We start from the raw sequence: 14095 nt of genomic DNA, 5'->3' as shown, positions 1-14095 counted from the left end.
GAAAACCATATAAATATCCAACAACAGAGGATTGATTAGCTCGATAGATATACATGTATTCAGCAGAACGATATGTAATCATTTTTAATGTTACAGATATATAGTTGATAACATGGAAAAATATTCATAATGTGTTATTAAGTGGAAAGGTCAGTTACAAAACAGTAAATATGATACCATCCCATTTTTGGTAAAAACTTAATAGCCTGCGTGCGGTGGCTCACGCCTGTAATCCCAGCAGTTAGAGAAGCTGAGGTGGGTGGATCACCTGAGGTCAGGAGTTTGAAACCACCCTGGCCAACATGGTGAAACCCTGTCTCTACTAAAAATGCAAAAATTATCCAGGTGTGTTGGCACAAATCTGTAATCCCAGCTATTCAGGAGGCTGAGGCAGGAGAACTGCTTGAACCAGGGAGGTGGAGGTTGCAGTGAGCCGAGATCACACCACTGTACTCCAGTGTAGGCAACAGAATGAGACTCCATCTCAAAAAAAAAAAAAAAAAAACTTAATAGAAAAGTGCAAGTAAATATACATGACACTGGAAAGAGCGGTTATTTCTGATTTTCAGTTTATATTTCTTTATATGTATTTTCAAATTTTCCACAATGACTTCTATAATTTTTAATTTTATCTTTAAAAAAGTACAAAATAAACCATAAAGCTTGTTGTAATTACTCACCTATTTGTAAGTCTTTGGTTTGGTAGTCTTCCATTAACCCTAAGGTAAATTCAAACTCCACAGAATGGCATTCAAAGCTCTTTACATTCCAGACTACCTTTTCCAGGCCGTCTTAAGCCACATAATGTAATTCTAACTACATGGAACTATTTGCAATACTCTGAAGATGGATTCTATTAACATATCAGATAATTTTTATGCTTTTACTGTATGCCCTTGCTTATGTTTCCTTTGTCAGGAATGTCTTTTCCTGTTTGTCTACCTATTTGAAATCTTACTTGTCCTTCAAAGCACAGCTCAAATATTATTTCCTCTCTGTATATATTTCTATCATGTTGCTTCTTTTTAGCTGCTTTATAATTATGTTTATGTATCATTTTTGAGCTCTTTGAGGGCAATGACCATTTCTTATTCATCTTTGTACGTCTTTTTTTTTTTTTTTATGAGATCCTAATATGGGTTGTCACCAACATCTTTGTACTTTTTTTGCCTAGCATACTCTCTGGCATATAATAGATTTTCAGGAAATGTAGGATTAATTAAATGAATGAGACTTTTCCCATTAGGCAGTTAGTTGCTACCTCCAGTGAGTTCGCATAGTATAATATATGTTCACAAAGAGAAACTACATTTTATTATCCTACTTGTGTATCCCTTTCTACACCATACACTACACTGAAGCTGCAAGGTAGCTCTTTCAAGGTATCACCTGTGATTTATTCAACTTTTTATATCTTTAAAGATAAAGACAGTTCCTAGTATACAGTAAGTGTCAGGTGGAATTAGAGGAATTGGACTGAACACAAACCCTCTTTGTCAGGCATAAATTTTCCTGATTTGAAATTTTAACTTGACCAAAATATTTTCTTCTTATTTGGTAGAGCATGTGCCTACAGCCTGTGCTCGGGTTGATGCCCTACGTTCTCATGGTTATCCAAAAGAGGCCCTCAGACTCACAGTGGCCATTATTAATACTCTGAGGTTGCAGCAGCAGCGGCAACTGGAAATCTACAAGCATCAGAAGAAAGGTATAGTAATTAAGAGCCATCTAACCCCTTTAGGCCCAAAGCTGATGAGAATCGTTAGGGGATACAAGGCCCAGAGGAGCTAGGGAATTCCAGGTCATTCTCCCTGCTGTGTGGAATGCCTCACTTTATCTCTATGAATCTCAGTTTTCTCATCTGTTAATTTGGGAATAATACCTGTCAGCCTTCCTCATAAGGCAGTTGGAAGGCTCATTAAGATCTGGTATGAGAAGAACCTTTTTGAACTGTAAGGCTGTGGACAGGTGTGGTGGCTCACACCTACAATTCCAGCACTTTTGGAGGCAAAGGTAGGAGGATTGCTTGAGGCCAGGAGTTTGAGACCAGCCTGGGCAACCATAATGAGACCCTGTCTTTACAGAAATAAAATAAAATACACCAGGCACAGTGGCTCACGCCCTGTAATCCCAACACTTTGCGAGGCTGAGGCGGGCGGATCACTTGAGGCCAATAATTCAAGACCAGCCTGGCCAACATGGCAAAACCCCATTGCTACCAAAAATACAAATATTAGCCAGGCATGGTGGCGCATGCCTATAGTCCCAGCTACTCTAGAGGCTGAGGCATGAGAATCATTTGAACACAGGAGGTAGAGGTTGCAATGAGCCAAGATCACACCACTGCACTCCAGCCTAGGCACTAGAGCAAGACTCCATCTCAAAAAAAAAAAAAAAAAAAAATTAAAAATTAAACAAAATTAGCAGGGCATTGTGGCATGTGCCTGTAGTCCCAGCTATTCAGAAGACTGAGGTGTCTCTTAAAACAAAAACCTGTAAAGCTGTATTCACGTATACACTACCAGCAGGCAACCCAAATGTGGACCACACAACCTTATAGTTGGCTGGTATGTTTGTGGCCAGTCCTATCAATCCAAGGCAAGACAATAGAGAAGCTTTTATTTGACTCTCAGGGTCAAGGCTGGAAAGAGACTGATAACAAGATCCAGGCAGGGACAGACAGCAGTGTGTCTCTATCACTCTCTAAAATTTTAACCTGCTTGTTTTCAGAACTATTGCAGAGAAGAACCACAACCATCACAAACCTGGAGGGCTGGGTGGGCCACCCTCTGGATCCCATTGGCTGCCTGTTTCTCACTTTGACTGAGGCCTGCCGCCTGAATGATAATGGCTATCTGGAGATGTCAGGTACAGGGGGCAGCCTGAAGCAAGCCAAGACTGCCCTTGTTGGCTAGAATGGTGGTTCACACCTGTAATCCTAGTATTTTGGGAGGCCAAGGTGGGTGGATTACTTGAGTTCAGGAATTCAAGACCAGCCTGGGCAACATGGCAAAACCCTGCCTCTACAAAATATTAGCTGGGCATAGTGGCACTAGCCTGTAGTCCCAGCTACTTGGGGAGCTGAGGCAGTAGGATCACTTGAGCCCAGGAGATCGAGGCTACAGTGAGCTGAGATCGTGCCACTACACTGCAATCTGGGTAACAAAGTGAGACCCTGTTTCATTTAAAAAAAAAAAAAAAAGACTGCCCTTGTCAGCCCATTCCTCCCTTCCTCCTTTTGAAGTTTTCTTTCCCCGTCTTGTCCAAACTAGAGCACCCTGAGAGGTTTCTTCATACTTGCCCATTTCCCACCTTCCTTTCCTACCCTGTGGTCTGGCCTTGTCCTGATTTCACATTTTACCTTGCCAGCCTTCCTTGCTCCTTTCATTTCCTTATCATAAATGCCTAAAGAATGTAGTCCAAGAAGAATAACAAGGGATAGAGAAATTTCAGCAGTCAGAGGCAAGAACCTAGAGCTGTCTAAAAGTGAGAAAGAACTTCCCATCAAGAATGTGTGTATCCCATGCAATTGCATAATAATATTTTCTGATTTCCTTTGAACTTCCTTCCACATGATGGTTTTGTACCAATTTTACAAATAATAAATAGAGGGGAATCATTTAATAGCCTCAAGACTCTATTAGAGTAGCCAAGAATAGATAAGAGACAAAATTCTTTTTTATTTTATGCTTTCACTTACTGTATACATATATCTACTTTAGTATTTAGCATACTACATTACAATTTATGTACAAATAGGTCTCTCTTACTAGACTGTCAGCTACTTGAAAGCAGAAATTATGACTTCTTTATCTTTGTGTTCCTAGCACTTAGTGCAGGACCTGACATTTAATAATCTTCCATAAATACTCGATGGATGACGGAGAAAAGAAAAGAACCCAAGACTCTGACTTTTAAACCGTGCTCACTTCCTGAAATTGTGCACCCAGTGTTGGAGCATATGAGATAATAATAACATAAAGGTTGCAAATGTTACAAAAGTAAGAGTTTAACTGTGTGGATTCAGATTTCTGTGCGCAGAGGTATAAGGGATGGCCCCAAGCCAAGTGAGGGCTGCTCCTTATCTTCCCTCTGATCCCTTGCAAAGAGAATCATCATCTTTGGTTTGTTTCATCTGTACAGTGACATTTACATCTTGGAAACCTGAGTTTATACTTGGGTTTATTCATTTACCACTAACACATAGCAATACCTAGAACAACAAGATGGTCTAATCCCTTTAAGGTGCTCACATTCTGTGAAAGAGACAGACATAAAAATAGACAATTGTGGCATTACATAATGTGCTAGCAAAAGATAACATTTTATACTTCCCTAACTGGTTTAGCCTGTTTATATATTAAGAAGGAGGTGGGCCGGGCATGGTGGCTCAGGCCTGTAATCCCAGCACTTTGGGAGGCCAAGGCAGGCACATCACCTAAGCTCAGGAGTTAGAAACCAGCCTGGCCAACATGGTGAAACCCCATTTCTACTAAAAATATAAAAATTAGCTGGATGTGGTTGTGCGTGCCTGTAATCCCAGCTACCCAGGATGCTGAGGCAGGAGAAGTGCTTGAACCCAGAAGGCAGAGGTTGCAGTGAGCCAAGATTGTGCCACTGTACTCCAACCTGGGAGACAGAGGGAGACTCCATCTCAAGAGTAGGTGGGGCTGGGCATGGTGGCTTATGCCTATAATCTCAGCATTTTGGGAGGCCAAGGTGGGGGAATCACTTGAGCCCAGGAGTTCAAGACCAGCCTGGGCAGCATAATGAGACCCTATCTCTACAAAAATAAAAAATAAAAAATTATTTGGGCATGGTGGCATGTGCCTGTAGTCCCAGCTACTCCGGAGGCTGAGGAAGGAGGGTTGCTTGAGCCCAAAAGGTTGAGGCTGCATCAGTGAGCCATGATTGTACCACTTCACTCCAGCCTAGGCAACAGAGCAAGACTCTGTCTCCAAAAAAATAAAAAAAGAAAGTATGAATCTGTGGCTCTGTGTAACCTTTTTTTCAGTATATTTTCCTTACTGTCCTGGGGTTCTGATTCAGCTTCCCTGTGATAACTGTTGACCAAGCTATACCCCAAAGGTGGAAGGGAAAGACAGAAGACTAGGCAGGGCACAGTGACTCACACCTGTAATCCCAGCACTTTGGGAGGCCGAAGTAGGAAGATCACCTGAGGTGAGGAGTTAGAGTCCAGCCTGGCCAACATGGTGAAACCCCACCTCTACTAAAAATACAAAAATTAGACAGATGTGGTGACACGCACCTGTAACCCCAGCTACTCAGGAGGCTGAAGCAGGAGACTTGCTTGAACCCGGGAGGCAGAGTAAGCCAAGATGGCGCCACTGCATTCCAGCCTGGAAGACAGAGCAAGACTCTGTCTCGAAAAAAAAAAAAAGAGGGAAGACTCTACCAAGCCTGACCTAAAGAATTTGGTGCCCTGTTGCCCCCAGATATGAATGAAAGCAGACCCCCTGTGTACCAGCATGTACCTGTGGCTGCAGGCTCCCCAAACAGCAGTGAGTCCTACCTGTCATTGGCCCTGGAAGTTGCATTGATGGGCCTGGGTCAACAGAGGGTAATGCCTGAAGGCCTCTATGCGCAGGACAAGGTGTGCCGTAATGAGGAGCAGCTCCTGAGCCAACTTCAAGAGCTGCAGCTGGACGATGAGCTAGTGCAAACATTGCAAAAACAGTGCATCTTACTGCTGGAAGGTAAGTAGAAAAGAGTCTCTTTTTAGTGTCTTTGGCCTGTGCCCCTGAGCTCCCTTCTCCAAAATAGTATAAATACAGGAACATTTATAACATTAAAATGTAATGAAGTTTCCCATGGTTAGCAAACGTGCATGAGATCTTGGGGCTCAAGTCCAGGCTGGCAGATAGAAGCATACAAATAAATAACTGGCTGGCTTATCTTCCTCCAGGGGGCCCTTTCAGCGGTCTGGGAGAAGTCATCCACCGAGAGAGTGTTCCCATGCATACCTTTGCCAAGTATTTGTTCTCAGCTCTGCTGCCTCATGACCCAGACCTGTCCTATAAATTAGCCTTACGTGCCATGAGGTGGGTAGCCCTTTCCCAGTCCAGTTGCCTCCACCAAAGCAGAGGGATCCAATGCTCTTTTTCTTTGCTTATTTTACTTTCTTCTCTTTCCCTCTTTGTCATTCTGTTGGACCTGCTACCAAGGGTACTTTTAAATGGCTCAGATATTTTTATATGATCTAGGATTCGTATCTGGATTCCTTGTTGGTGACTTGGTTCCCTGGCAGTACTCATGGTTGATTGAGTAAGCTTCTGAGATGTTAATAAATAAAGAGCACTTAAGACCTGAATCTTCCTGTTCAGTTGTCAGTCTGGCAAGCTGAGGAGGGGTCTGAGCCTCTTCAGCTGAATCAAGGTTCCCAGGCACAGGTCCCCAGAAGAAGCTGGGGGCAGTAGAGATAAATATATTTACCCCAAGACTTGAGAACAGGAGCTGTGGGCATCTTGTTTCCAAGCTAATATAGGATCCTTGGTTTAGGCAGTTAAACCTCTGAGATATGGCAGACTATACAGAGGAAGAATTTTAGTCAGACTCTAAGGCTGGGAGAATACCTTAGCTAAAACAAGGAATTCTTTGGCATGTATTTCTTATACTTTTGGAAATAACCAGGCTGGGTGCAGTGCTCATGCCTGTAATCCTAGCACTTTCGGAGGCCAAGGCGGGTAGACTACTTGAGCCCAGGAATTTGAGACCAGCCTGGGCACCATGGTGAAACCCCATCTCTACAAAAACAAAAACTACAAAAATTAGTCAGGCATGGTAATGCAAACCTGGAGTCCCAGCTACTCAAGAGGCTAAGGTGGGAGGATTGCTTGAGCCCAGGAAGTCAGGGCTGCAGTGAGCTGTGATTGTGCTACTACACTCCAGGCCGTGTGACAGAGAGAGACTCTGTCTCAAAAATAAATAAAATAATCCTATGATTCTTTTTTCAAATTTATTAACTTTTCTCTCTTTTTATAATATATACTACTCAACGTGATAGCTCTTGAACTGCCTTTCAAATCCATTTGTAGTGGAGACTATTCAGCTTGAGTTCTCTTAAATACCCAGGCACTCACCTCATACAGTGTATGGTACCGTAGGTTTAAAACCTTCAAAGCTCTTAGCTAATCCTTTCCTTTCCCCAGTTGCTCCCCAGCAAAAAGTAAGCTTCTCTAAAGTGGCTCAGAAGCCCAGGGTCTGGATGGTGGCTGATGATTCTTCCTGGGTCTTCCAGGTTACCTGTTTTAGAAAACTCAGCTTCTGCAGGCGACACATCCCACCCTCACCATATGGTGTCTGTGGTGCCCAGCCGTTATCCTCGCTGGTTCACGCTTGGACACTTGGAATCACAGCAGTGTGAACTGGCCTCCACCATGCTGACCGCTGCCAAAGGTGAGCATAGATAGACCTTAAATTCCAGCATCACCCCTCTGCCTGCCCAACCATGGCCTGTCAAAGGCTTGACCTGGAGTTTCCTGAGGAAGAGAAGCTCCTTGACCATTTAGAGCAATAGTGATCCTCACTTTGATTGCTGCCGTTAGAGCACCTGGATCCATGCCAAAACTTTACCCTAGTTACTAATTGTAGGATCCTGAATATGTAAAATTAAATGATCTTTAAGTTACTTCTAAATGTAACCTTCTGTTTGATAAAGTCACTTCACCTTTCTAAGCCTCAGCTTCAAATCTGTAAAATGGTGATCATTGTCAATGGCCTGTCAGCCTCCCAGGGCCACTGAAAGATCTAATGAAGTGATGACTAAGATAGAGCTCAACTCCTTACAAATACAAGAATTTGTGATTCTTTTTCAGTGCCCGGGTAAAAGATAGGCAGTCCAAAGTGACTCTAGGCCTTTAAGCTCATGCATCCTGTTAGCTATGCAGGTTTCACCACAAAGTAAGCCCCTATGTAAGAAGGAGCTATGATAAAATACTAGCCACCATGAGCTCCTGAGTATTTTGGACCAGGAAACTACAAGGATTTTGAAGGCTTTTTAAATTAAAAATAACTTTATGTGGTATCTTCTTAATGTTCCCCCAAAAATACATGCTCATTACAGAAAAGATAAAAGTTACAATATAAAAATGATCAGCAAACAAATACAAAAGTAGAACAAAGAATATGATCGGACAGTTCACAGAAAAGGAAATACAAATGACTTTTAGACAACAAAATTGCCTGGTATCACATTAGAAATACAAATTAAAATTACCCTGAGATAACATTTTTTACTGATCTTATTGGCAAAAATAAAAAAATTTGATACTGAGCATTCATGTGAGGAGTGCCAAATCGGGAGTCGTGGTAGCCTGCATGGAGTGTCAGATTCCAAGCTGGATAAGGAGGAGGACTTCAGATACAAGGAACTCAATGAACCACAAGCATAATAAACATGAAGAAAACTATACCCCCAAGGCATATCATAACCAAAATGCTTAAAACCAATAATAGAAGAGAAAATCTTACTTAAAAGCAATCAGAGTGAAAAAGATGCATTATAGACAAAGGACAGACAAAAGACAAAAAACAAGTATGAGAACAGATTTCTCATTAGAAACAATATAAGCCAGAAAACAGTCGGGAAAAAAAAATCCCTTAAAGTACTTGACAAAAAAATTATCAGGCCAGGCATGGTGGTTCATGTGTGTAATCCCAGCACTGTGGGAGGCCCAGGCGCCTGGATCACCTGAGGTCAGGAGTTCGAGACCAGCTTGGCCAACATGGTAAAACCCCATCTCTACTAACAATACAAAAATTAGCTGGGCATGGTATTGCACCCTGTAGTCCCAGCTACTCAGGAGGCTAAGGCACAAGAATCACTTGAACCTGGGAGGCAGAGGTTTGGTGAGCCAAGATTGCACCACTGCACTCCTGCCTGGGTGACAGAGTGAGACTCTGTCTCAAAAAAAACTCAAAAACTGTCAAACTAGAATTTTATGCCAATGAAAATATATTCCAAAAACAAAGATGAGGCAGGTGTAGTGCTCGCATCTGTAATCTCAGCACTTTAGGAGGCCAAGGCAGAAGGATCACTTGAGACAAGAAGTTTGAGACTAGCCTGGGCAACATAGCAAGATCCCATCTTTATAAAAATTTTAAAAATTAGCCAGTTGTACTGGCAAGCACCTGTAGTCCCAGCTACTCAGGAGGCTAAGGTGGAAGGATTGCTTGAGCCCAGGAGTTAAAGACTGCAGTAGGCTGCCATCATGATACTGTACTCCAACCTGGGTGACAGAGAAGACCTGACTCTTAGAGACAGAGAGAGAGAGAGAGAGAGAGAGAGAGAGAGATATGAACTAAAAATATTTTTCAGACAACCACAGTACAATTAGAAATCAATAATAAAAAGATACTTAGAAAATATCTTAAGTTTTTAAAAATTAAACCACATACCTGTATATTACTCATGGACCAAAGGAAAAAAAATCACAAGAAAATTAGAAAATATTTTGACTAATTAAAAATTAAAATGAAAACACAAGTCGAAATTTGTGGACTGTAGCTAAGGTTTTACTTATAAATGAAAAAGGCTTCAAATCAGTGATCTCAGATTTCATTTTAAGAAATCAGAAAAAGAAAACCCAAGGTAAGCATAAGAAAGGAAATAATAAAGATCAGAGCAGACAAGTGCAGTGGCTCATGCCTGTAATCCCAGCACTTTGGGAGGCCAAGTAAGGTAGATCAGTTGAAGCCAGGAGTTTAAGATCAGCCTGGCCAACATGGCAAAACTCCATCTCTAATAAAAACACACAAAAAATTAACTGGGCATGGTGGCACAAGCCTATAATCCCAGCTACTCGGGAGGCTGAGGTATGAGAATCATCTGAACACAGGAGATGGAGGCTACCGTGAGCCACGATCACACCACCACACTCCAGCCTGGCCAACAGAGTAAGACTCCGTCTCTAAATAAATAAATAAGTAAATAAATAAAATTTAAAAAATCAATGAAATAGAGAATAATCAATGAAACCAAAAGCTGGTTCTTTGAAAAAATCAATTAAGGCCGGGTGCAGTGGCTCACACTTTAATCCCAGCACTTTGGGAGGCCAAGGCAGGCAGATTGCTTGAGATCTAGAGTTCAAGACCAGGCTGGCCAACATGGTGAAACCCCGTCTCGACTAAAAAATACAAAAATTAGGTTGGGTGCAGTGGCTCACACCTGTAATCCCAGCACTTTGGGAGGCCGAGATGGGCAGATCACAAGGTCAAAAGATTGAGACCATTCTGGCCAACATGGTAAAACCCCATCTCTACTAAAAAATACAAAAATTAGCTGGGCATGGTAGTACATGCCTATAGTCCCAGCTACTCAGGAGGCTGAGGCAGGAGAATCACTTCAACTCGGGAGGTGGAGATTGCAGTGAGCCGAGATGGCGCCACTGTACTCCATCCTGGCAATGGAGCCAGACTCTGTCTCAAAAAAATAAATTAGCCTCACATGGTGGCGGGTGCCTGTAATCCCAGCTACTCAGGAAGCTGAGGCAGGGAGAATTGCTTGAACCCAGGAATCAGAAGTTGCAGTGAGCCGAGATCACACCATTGCACTCCAGCCTGGGCAACAGAGCAAGACTCTATCTCAAAAAAAGAAAAGAAAAGATGAAATTGAAATCTCTGTCTAGACTGATCAAAAAAAAAGGAGATAAAAGGCAGAAATGACCAATATCAGGAATGAGAAAGGTGACATCACTACAGATTCTAAAGACATCAAAATGGTAGTAGGAGAATATTACAAACAGTTTTATGCCAGTAAATTCAATAACACAGATAAAATGAACTAACTGCTTCAAAAACAAAATTATCAAAGCTCACTTAAGAATAAATAAAGCCAGGGCTGGGCACAGTGACCCATGCCTGTAATCCCAGCACTTTGGGAGGCCAACGCAGGCGGGTCACCTGAAGTTAGGAGTTTGAGACCAGCCTAACCAAACTGGCAAAACCCTGTCTCTACTAAATATGCAAAAATGAGTTGGGCACGGTGGCATGTGCCTGTAGTCCCAGCTACTCAGGAGGCTAAAGCAAGAGGATTGCTTGAGCCCAGGAGTTGGAGGTTACAGTGAGCTATCATCATGCCACTGCCTGGGTAAGAAAGTGAGACCCTGTCTCTAAAAAAATAAATAAATATATAAATACTAGGTAGGCAGAAAAAAAATGAACCGGGTATATACCAAAAAGAATTGCTAGCAGGGACTCAAACAGATAGTTGTACCACAGTGTTTATAGAAACATTATTCTTTTTTTCCAATTCATTTTTTTAACCTCAAACTCATCCAAGACTGAAGAAACATTATTGATAATAGCCAAATGTTCATCAACAGATGAATGGATAAATAAAATGTGGTGTATATATATATATGTATATATACATATATATACATATATATACATATAGGAATATTATTCAGCCATAAAAGGAATGAAAGTCTAATGCATAATACAACATGAGTGAACCTTGAGGACATGCTAAGTGAAATAAGCTAGACACAAAGGATAAATATTGTATGATTTGACTTACATGAGATACCTACAATAGCTGCAGTCAGGAAATATCAATGGATTCAAAGCTAGTGCGTGAACATTTGAAGAACAGGATATTCATATAGTCTCAAGGTATCTCTTCACAAAATACTTACCAATCATAAAGGAAAAATGTGTAACTTTAGAGAAACTGGCCAACACCACTTTAATCAACTGATCACAGTTAATATCATCAGAAATGGATGAAGTCAAAAACATAGATTACCTGATAGGAAACAGTAAGAACTCAGCATTACTTCTGTGACGTTACAGTCAAAAGTGCAAATATATATCTAATAAGAAAACACCAGAAATACCAAAATTGAAGGACATACTACAAAATAACTAGTCTGCAAAAGTGTCAAGATCGTGAATATCAAGGAAAGATGGGGAAATTTTTCCAAATTGAAGAATTTAAAGACACATGACAAACTAAATGCAACACGTGAACTTGTGTAAAATATTTTTGCTATAAAAGACATTTTGGGGACAATTGGTGGAACTTGAACGTGGTCTGTGGTAGTTGGTAGGAATATATCTGTTAGTTTACTGCTTTTGATGGTTGTTTTATGGGTATGTAGAAGAGTGTCTTTGTAGGAAATACATAGTACAATAGTCTGGAGTGATGGGGCATCAAGTCACTTACTTTCAAATGGCTTAGAGAGAAGAAAAAAAAACCTCTGTTCTATTCTTCAAACTTTTCCATAAGTAAAATTCTGAATGAAAGGATTTTTAAGTTTTATTTTATTTTTTAATACAGACAAGGTCTCACTATGTTACCCTCGTCTTGAACTTCTGGCCTCAAGTAATCCTCCCACCTTGGCCTCCCAAAGTGCTGGGACTACAGGTGTGAGCCACCACACCTAGTCAAGACAAATTATTATTATTATTATTTTGAGACATAGTCTTGCTCTGTCACCCAGGCTGAAGTGCATTGGCACGATCTCAGCTCACTGCGACCTCCACCTCCTGGGTTCAAACAATTCTCCTGCCTCAGCCTCCAAAGGAGGTAGGATTACAGATGCACACCACCATGCCCAACTAATTTTTGTATTTTTAGTAGAGATGAGGTTTCGCCATGTTGTCCAGGCTGGTCTCAAACTCCTGACCTCAAGTGATCCACTCACATTGGCCTCCCAAAGTGCTGGGATTACAAGCATGAGCCACTACACCCAGTCACCAAAGAAAATTTTTGTTAAAAAATTGTGTTGACAAAGGTGTGGAGAAACCTTTGTAAAACTCAACTATATGGTGTCTATAAGAAACCCACTTTAACTATAAAGACACAGATAGATTAAAAGTAGATATGGAGGCTGGGCACGGTGGCTCATGCCTGTAATCCCAGCACTTTGGGAGGCCGAGGTGGGTGAATCACCTGAGGTTGGGAGTTAGAGACCAGCCTGACCAACATGGAGAAATCAGGTCTCTACTAAAAATACAAAATTAGCCAAGCATGTTGGTTCATGCCTGTAATCCCAGGTACTCGAGAGCCTGAGGCAGGAGAATCACTTGAACCCAGGAGGCAGAGGCTGTGGTGAGCCAAGATCACGCCATTGCACTCCAGCCTGGGCAACAAGAATGAAACTCTGTCTCAAAAAAAAAAAAAAAAAGTAGAGATGGAATCAATAACCTAAATATATAAACACTAAAGCCATAAAATTCTTATAAGAAAACAGGAGTAACTCTTCATGACCTTGGGTAAGCCAATGGATTCTTAGCTATGACATCAAAAGCATGAGCAACCAAAAAATATGTATACACATACACACACACACACACAGGAGAGAGAGATAAATTAGACTTCATCAAAATTGAAATCTTGTGTGCATCAAAGAGCATTATCAAGAAAGTGAAAAGAGCAGCCAAGTGTGGTGGCTCAAGCCTGTAATCCCAGCACTTTGGGATGCCAAGGTGGGCGGAGCATCTGAGGTCAGGAGTTCGAGACCAGCCTGGCCAACATGGTGAAACCCTGCCTCTACTAAAAATATAAAAATTAGCTGGGCGTGGTGGCGCATGCCTATAGTCCCAGCTACTCCAGAGGCTGAGGCAGGAGAATTGCTTGAACCTGGAGACAGAGGTTGCAGTGAGCCAAGGTCATGCACCTGCACTCCAACCTGGGCAATATGAGATTCCATCTCAAAACAAAAAGAAAGTGAAAAGAGCCAGGCATGATGGCTCACACCCATAATCCCAGTGGCTTGGGAGGCTGAGGTAGGAGGACCACTTGAGCCTGGGAGGTCAAGGCTGAAGTGAGCTATGATCCTACCACTGCATTCCAGCCTAGGCAACAGAATAAGACCTTTTCTCAAAAAATAGGCTGAGTGCAGTGGCTCATGCCTGGAATCCCAGCACTTTGGGAGGCCGAGGCGGATCACCTGAGGTCAGGAGTTCAAGACCAGACTGACCAACATGGAGAAACGCTGTCTCTACAAAAATGCAAAAATTAGCCAGGTGTGGTGGCAGGTACCTGTAATCCCTGCTAATCGGGAGGCTGAGGCAGGAGAATCACTTGAGCCAGGAGGCAGAGGTTGCAGTGAGCTGAGATCGTGCCACT

General features: G+C 42.0%; 1 protein-coding gene across 1 annotated transcript in view; it reads left to right on the top strand.

Moving 5' to 3' along the window:
* The window catches only part of ZSWIM5 (zinc finger SWIM-type containing 5), a 190725-nt gene that overhangs the window by 164916 nt on the left and 11714 nt on the right, over nt 1-14095 (top strand). The window contains exons 7-11 of the mRNA XM_032247380.1: nt 1562-1708; nt 2731-2868; nt 5457-5717; nt 5927-6062; nt 7259-7416. Of these exons, the coding sequence (XP_032103271.1) occupies nt 1562-1708; nt 2731-2868; nt 5457-5717; nt 5927-6062; nt 7259-7416 (840 nt within the window). The remainder of the gene's footprint in view (nt 1-1561; nt 1709-2730; nt 2869-5456; nt 5718-5926; nt 6063-7258; nt 7417-14095) is intronic.

Source organism: Sapajus apella, unplaced genomic scaffold (assembly GCF_009761245.1).
Source record: "Sapajus apella isolate SASKATOON/1434 unplaced genomic scaffold, GSC_monkey_1.0 scaffold62, whole genome shotgun sequence".
NCBI lineage: Eukaryota > Metazoa > Chordata > Mammalia > Primates > Cebidae > Sapajus > Sapajus apella.
The sequence above is the reverse complement of the archived record's forward strand: the minus strand, read 5'-3'. Positions and strand labels throughout refer to the sequence as shown.